The 6641-nt window shown below is 33.7% G+C and overlaps 1 protein-coding gene across 1 annotated transcript; it reads right to left on the bottom strand.

Annotated features, from left to right (window-relative positions):
* Nucleotides 1-2930: 2930 nt before the first annotated feature.
* LOC114261047 (F-box/kelch-repeat protein At3g23880) lies at nucleotides 2931-5851 on the bottom strand. Its single transcript, XM_082877440.1, has 2 exons — nucleotides 4305-5851; nucleotides 2931-3419 (listed from the first exon to the last, which is right to left on the bottom strand). Exon 1 carries the CDS (start codon nucleotides 5792-5794, stop codon nucleotides 4400-4402), a length of 1395 nt encoding a protein of 464 aa, XP_082733566.1. The 5' UTR covers nucleotides 5795-5851; the 3' UTR covers nucleotides 2931-3419; nucleotides 4305-4399.
* Nucleotides 5852-6641: the final 790 nt, after the last annotated feature.

Here is a 6641-nt window from a genome sequence, read left to right as displayed (position 1 = left end):
TTCAAGCTCTGGCTCTTCTAATTCTGATGCCAAATCTTTTGAGACCGACTCCAAACCTAGGCCAAACATTTCATATTCTTCCTCTTCAAGCTCCAAGGTGGTGCTTGTTTTGAGGGAAAAGGTCCTGGGATTGGACTAATAGTCCATCCGGACTAATAGTTCTTTATTTGGTTATTTAATTTTGCTCCGAACTATTAGTCCCAAATATGTAAAACTATTGTGTCCCTTTTTTTTTTTTGGGGGGGGGATATGGGGATAAGGGGTGAAATGACCATTTTGACCATCTATTATTTAATTATGTATTATATTTAGTAAAATTCAATAAAATTTAAATGTCTCAATTTAAAAATAAAATAAATTAATTTAATTTTTATTGATGTTTTATTTATTTAATTTTTTAAAATAATTTTTTATAGATATTTTATTGATGTCTTATTTTAAAATTTTGTTTATATTTTATTTAATTTCATTATTTAAATTTTAATATATGTTTTATTTAATTTCATTATTTAAATATTATTATTTTTTAAAATAAATTTATTTAAAATTTTAATTAAAAAATAACATATATTTTTATTGATATTTTATTTGTTTAATTTATTTAACTTTTAAAAAATAAATTTATTTAATTGTGTAAAAAATAAAATAAAATAAATTTTTATTTAATCTAACTAAAAATAATTAAAATATTAAAGATATGTTTAATATTGTTATTACTTAGTAAATAATTAAAAAGGGTAAACTAGTCATTTGAGCATTTATCTTTCTCCATAATATCCCAAACAAACATAAGATTCATATCCTATTCAACCAAATAGTCATTTCCTGACATCTAATCCCATGGTTAAACAAACATGAGATACAAATCCAGTCAAACCAGATAGTCCGGGGACAATGTATCCTAGGAATAACAGTCCAATGGATTCCAATCCCCCTTATCCAGTCCGTCCAAACAAATATACCCTTAAGGCCATGTTTGTTTGGGTGGACATGAGTTTGGGATTGGACTAATAGTCCAATAAAATTATTAATCTGATATTTGGTCAAATAATTGAAATATGGATTAACAATCCATCCGGATATGGTATCTTACATATGATAGACTATTCAATCCCACAAAGGGAGTGAGATATAAATTAGAGGATTAAGTCAAAGTCTGAACTATTAGTAATTTCTTATAATTCTGACTCAATCTAAACATATGTTAGGATACACAATCTAAAGGGATATATAGTTCTAAGACTATTAGTCATGGAAATACTAATCTAACCTAATTCAGTGTGCCTAAACAAACATGGCCTAAGTGTCAGCAAAAACCTTTCCTCATCCTTTTCCATTTTCCAACTGAGCCTGAAAGGTATTTTTCAAAATATGTTGCTTCCCCTCTCAGCTCTTCCTCTTCCCAAGTATAATCAGGTGGTGCCACCAAACTTTCCCCATACATAATCGCACTGATATAGTAATTATCAGTAGCCATTATAATATCCCTATTTGAATTGTCATTAGGATTGTATGTCCTTACATACCCCATCCACGTCTATGCAGAATTTCATTATAACTTCATCATTCTTTGTAGAACACAATGGCACAATCCGATCATAGTAAAGAAATACTCTGGCCAAATTCGATATCGTGAACAAAACAGTCCAAAAACTTTTCATACCATATTCCTTCATTGCCAATACCTCAACATTGCCTCCAAAAATACTAGGATTGTCGAAACGAGTCATACAAAGACATCCATCTACAGCTCCCAAACCAAGTATAATCTCTCCATCTCCATCCTTAGGTTGTGGCATTAGTACCTTGTTGAATTTATCCCACCGTTGATCGAAGGAAACGATTTTTTTTTGTTGGGTTGAGAGGAAGTAACTCTTAGAGGCCAAGCAGTGTAGATGTTCATTAGGATCATTTCCTTACATAATATTTTTTTTCAAAATTGATATGTATTTTCTCATATATATAGCCCTAATATTAGCATCAGAACCATCAAAAGAAAGAAAAAACTGAAGAATAATAAAATAAAGAAAGAAAAAACCCTAGCCCCTTCACAATTTTTAAAGGGAAGAATGCAAACCCTAGCTGTTCGAACAATTCTAGGGAAGAGAAAGAGACAAGGAAGAAGAAGAAGAAGAAGAAGACGAAGAAGAAGAAGAAGAAGAAGAAGAAGAACAGAGAAAGAGAAAAAGATTAGAGCAAAAGCAGAAGTCAATCTACCAAACCATCCCGAAGAAATCATTATCGAAATATTCTCAAGATTACCCCTCAAATCTCTCATTAAATTCACTCTTGTTTCCAAGCAATGGCGTTCTTGGATTCAATCAGGTTATGTGAAAATCGCGCACTCTTGTTTCCAAGCAATAGCGTTCTTTGATTCAATCAAGTTATGTGAAGATCGCACCACGAAAGAAAGTTCTCGTTCGTGGAAGGTTTTCTCTTCACTCCATCGACGAAGATTGTCATGTGAAAAGCGTTCCTGAACCTGTGAAAAATCTTCCATCTCCTTTTTACATTGAAATATTAGTCAAAAATTGTGGATTAATAATTAGATTTGGGTACTATTCATCAAAAATTTATTAAATTTCTATCAGTTGAATTATATTAAATTTCGTATTTAATTAAGAAAGGTTGGCACACTACTCCAATATAATCTGATGAACATCTAAACAAACAAAATAAGCATGACACTTCCACTTTTTTTTTTTGATCAGCAAAAACAAAAACTTTATTGATGAAGAAAGAGTATAATACATGCAAAATTACATCAACAATGCAGGGAAGTGCAAAAAGTATCCTAACAAATCTTAACAATCTCAACTAAGTTGACACTTCCACTTCACATGCACACACAGGAAAAATAAAATAAAAAAAATAAAACTATGAAAGAATGAAAAACAAGGTACAGATTAGGGAGGAAGAGAAAGAAAGAATAAGAAAAATCTTCTTTTGGCTGATTTTCCCTGGGCTCAAGTGCCTTACACCCAAATCCAATTTTATTTCTCAACCATCTATTATTATGGTTTTTATTTGGTCTCTAATTTAAATAAATAAATAAATTGTGTTGTTCTCTGGAAGGTTTCTCATTTTATTTGTCACTCACTAGCAAATAGTAGTAGTTGATGATAGGTAGCATTCACGAATTTCTCCTCTTCTCATGGCTATTTACGGTCTACTCATCTTCCAACTCTAGCTCTTCTGAGTCTGCAATGTCAAATATTTGAATCCTCGACTCTAATTCAGAATTTCAGTGTAGGCTGCGAGGAAGCATTGCACTGAGAAAACAATGGAAGCTGAATGTCCAGATGCAGTCCTACCAGACTATGACCATTGCATGCAGAAATCTTTAATTATAGATGGATTGGTGGAAGGCAAAGCATTCATGAATGTGTGGTCCAGGAAAATCTCTCAAAGTTAAGCACCTGCAAAGAGAAAAATTAACATTAAAATAAAACAAAATCAAGTGGCTAAAACATTATGCATATGGATACACAAGTAGAATTGATCATATGAATGTTAGTGACGAAGGTTCGTTATCTTTAAATAATGATTTCCCACTTAGTGTTACCTAGAATGCAAATTCAAGGTGAAGAAACTTAATTAAATGACTAACACCCCACATAAAATATGCCACATAAAGTTACTACATACTACTTTCAGGGAAAAGAGAAGTTGGTACTTTCAGATAAAAAAACACCTATTAATTTTAAAATGCAATACACAATTACAGCAAACTCAGCACAGAAAATCAAGAATGTTTTAGCGTAGGCTTACCCGAGCAATTTCCAAACTCAAATGCAACCGATGAGCCAGCTACATTAATTTTGGCATTGCATCTCCAAGGTAATGTTTGCCATTAAGTCATTGAATGTTGATAGTTGTCCACAATGTTTAGATCAACAAAATAAAATAGAACATCAAGACATGGTTTTCTTAATTTTTGGGCCATTCTGAAAAATTAGCTACAGCATAAATTTGACTTCAAGTTTAAAAAGCTTCAGAGACTTCATACAGGAAAGGTTTGCAACACTTTTAACATTATGTAACAACTGCATTATATATGTCTTCATAAGATCATACATTGTTATGAAAATTAAAATCAACAATACTAATCGCCCCAAATGTTAGACTATGCAGTCAAAATCCAATCACTTAAAGCAAACAAGCCTCACATGTGCCTTTGATGTGTTATTAACAACAAAATAAGTATAATAGTTTTGATTCAAGAAATGAAAAATCAATTTTGTTGTCTGAAACAATCTAAAGGAAACAACACCAACTCTTCTAAGAGTGACTCTAAGCCATACTCTTCATATTCCTCCTCTTCAAGCTGAAAGTACTCCTCTCCAAGCTCTAGCAACTCTAAGCCATACTCTTCATGTTCCTCCTCTTCAAGCTGAAACTATTCCTCTTCAAGCTCTAGCTCTTCTAATTCTGACACCAACTCTTTTGAGACCGTCTCCAAATCTAGGCCAAACATTTCATATTCTTCCTCTTCAAGTTCTAAGTATCTCCAAAAACCATTCCTCATCCTTTTCCGTTTTCCAACTAAGCCTGAACGGTATTTTTCAAAATATGTTGCTTCCCCTCTCAGCTCTTCCTCTTCCCAATTGTAATCAGGTGGTGTCACCAAACTTTCCTCATACATAATTGCATTGAAATTGTAATTATCAGTAGCCACTAGAATATCCCTATTTGAATTGTCATTAGGACTGTAAGCCGTTACATATCGTTCATCCACCCCTACGCAGAGGTTCATTATAACTTCATTATTCTTTGTAGAACACAATGGGACAAACCCATGATAGGAACGAAATACTCTGGCCGAATTCGATATCGTGAACATAACAGTCCAAGAGCTTTTCATATCATATTCCTTCATTGCCAATACCTCAACATTGCCTTCAAAGTTTCTAGGATTGTTGAACCGAGTCATACAAAGACATCCATCTAGAGCTCCCAAACCAAGTATAATATCTCCGTCTCCATCCTCATCCTTAGGCTGTGGCATTGGTACCTTCTTGAATTTATTGCTCCGTGGATCAAAGGAAACGATTTGATGGGTTGAGAGGAAGTGGCCCCAACTTTCCTTAGAGGCCAACCAGTGTAGATGTTCATTCAATACAGGCCCTGGTTTCACAGTACGAACGCTGTAAGGGAATTGGGCATATGTCCAAAGTTTGCTCCGAAAACTACCAATTACCATGAATTCACCGCCGTAATCTGGACTCTCATGAGCAAGCGCCATTACGGCCTTGTACTCATTCCTCGAGGAATCAAAACAAAGCCCAGAAACAACATCATAGCCAGCGTCACCCAAACGGTGATAAGCCAGGACTTTCTTCGAACACCTGGTGAGCGGGTTCCACAAGAACAAATCAGATTCAATCCGCAAAAGCAACAACCCATTACACGAACCCATGATTGCAACGTCAGCAAGCAAAGGTAACATTTTCTTCCATGGCCTACGAACGCTTTCGACACGGCATTGTTGATCAATGGATTGAAAAGAAAATTTCAAGTGAGTTTTATAGACAAGAATTTTGGGTCGTCGAGCAGTTTTCGCATGATCTTGGATCAAAGAACGCCATTGCTTGGAAACGCAGATTGATCGGACGAGAGATTTGATGGGCAATCTTAAGAGTATGTCGATAAGGATTTCTTGTGGTAAATCGTTCGGTTCTGTTTTTGCTCTGTTCTCTTTCTTCATCCATATTCTCTTTGTTGTTGTTGTTCTTCTTCTTCTTCTTCGTTCCTTTTTGTTTCTTGAATCTCTTTGGAAATCTAGCGTTTGCATTTTTTCTAGGGTTTCTTCTTCTTCTTCTTCTTACGTGAGACACTCACTCTTTCGGCTGTATATATATCTGTATATATTGTAAAGATTGAGTGGACAACACGTTTTGAATTGTATGGTTTGAGATTCACGGTTTGTGTGAGATTATCTAAATTGGTATAGTACTGTGCCATATATATGAGATAAGATAATATATTTATTAAAAATACGATAGTTTTATTTAATTTTATTAAATTTTGTCCTTCGTAAATAAAATTATATATATAAGTTTAAGGATTTTATATTAAATATTTCTTTACTATAATTAGGGATGAATATTTTAATCCGATCTGTGAGGGTTCGCTCATACTCGCCCGACACTTATGTGGGGTGGAGGTGAATTATGTTTTGGTTACCCGCAACGGGGTGGGGCGGAGACAGGTATTACTTCTCCTAATTCAAACCCGACCCGATATAATTAGTAATATATATATATATATAATATAATTAGATATAAAAAAATAATATTAAAAGTCTATGACCTTGTTTAAATATAAATAAATGATAATTTTAAATGTCTCACTGTTTATATATATATGAAAATAAAAAAATTATTTAATGTACTAAGAATTTAAATAGTTCTTAATTTTTTTGATTATTTGAAATGTGGCCGAATATTCGTGGGTATCTACGAAGGTGGGGGTATGGTTGAAAAATTCCACCCGTAGTGGGGTTGGGGCGGGGGTAGAGTTTGTCGGTGGGGGCGGGGAATGGAAAACCCACCCCGAACCCAGTTCGTGGCCATCCCTAGCTATAACATATATAGTATAGATATATTAAAATTGTTGTACTAAAGATTAATAATTAAAAT

Source organism: Camellia sinensis, chromosome 7 (genome assembly GCF_055761805.1).
Source record: "Camellia sinensis isolate YWXY chromosome 7, ASM5576180v1, whole genome shotgun sequence".
Taxonomy (NCBI): domain Eukaryota; kingdom Viridiplantae; phylum Streptophyta; class Magnoliopsida; order Ericales; family Theaceae; genus Camellia; species Camellia sinensis.
Note: the sequence above shows the minus strand (reverse complement) of the source record. Positions and strands in the feature narration are given on the sequence as shown.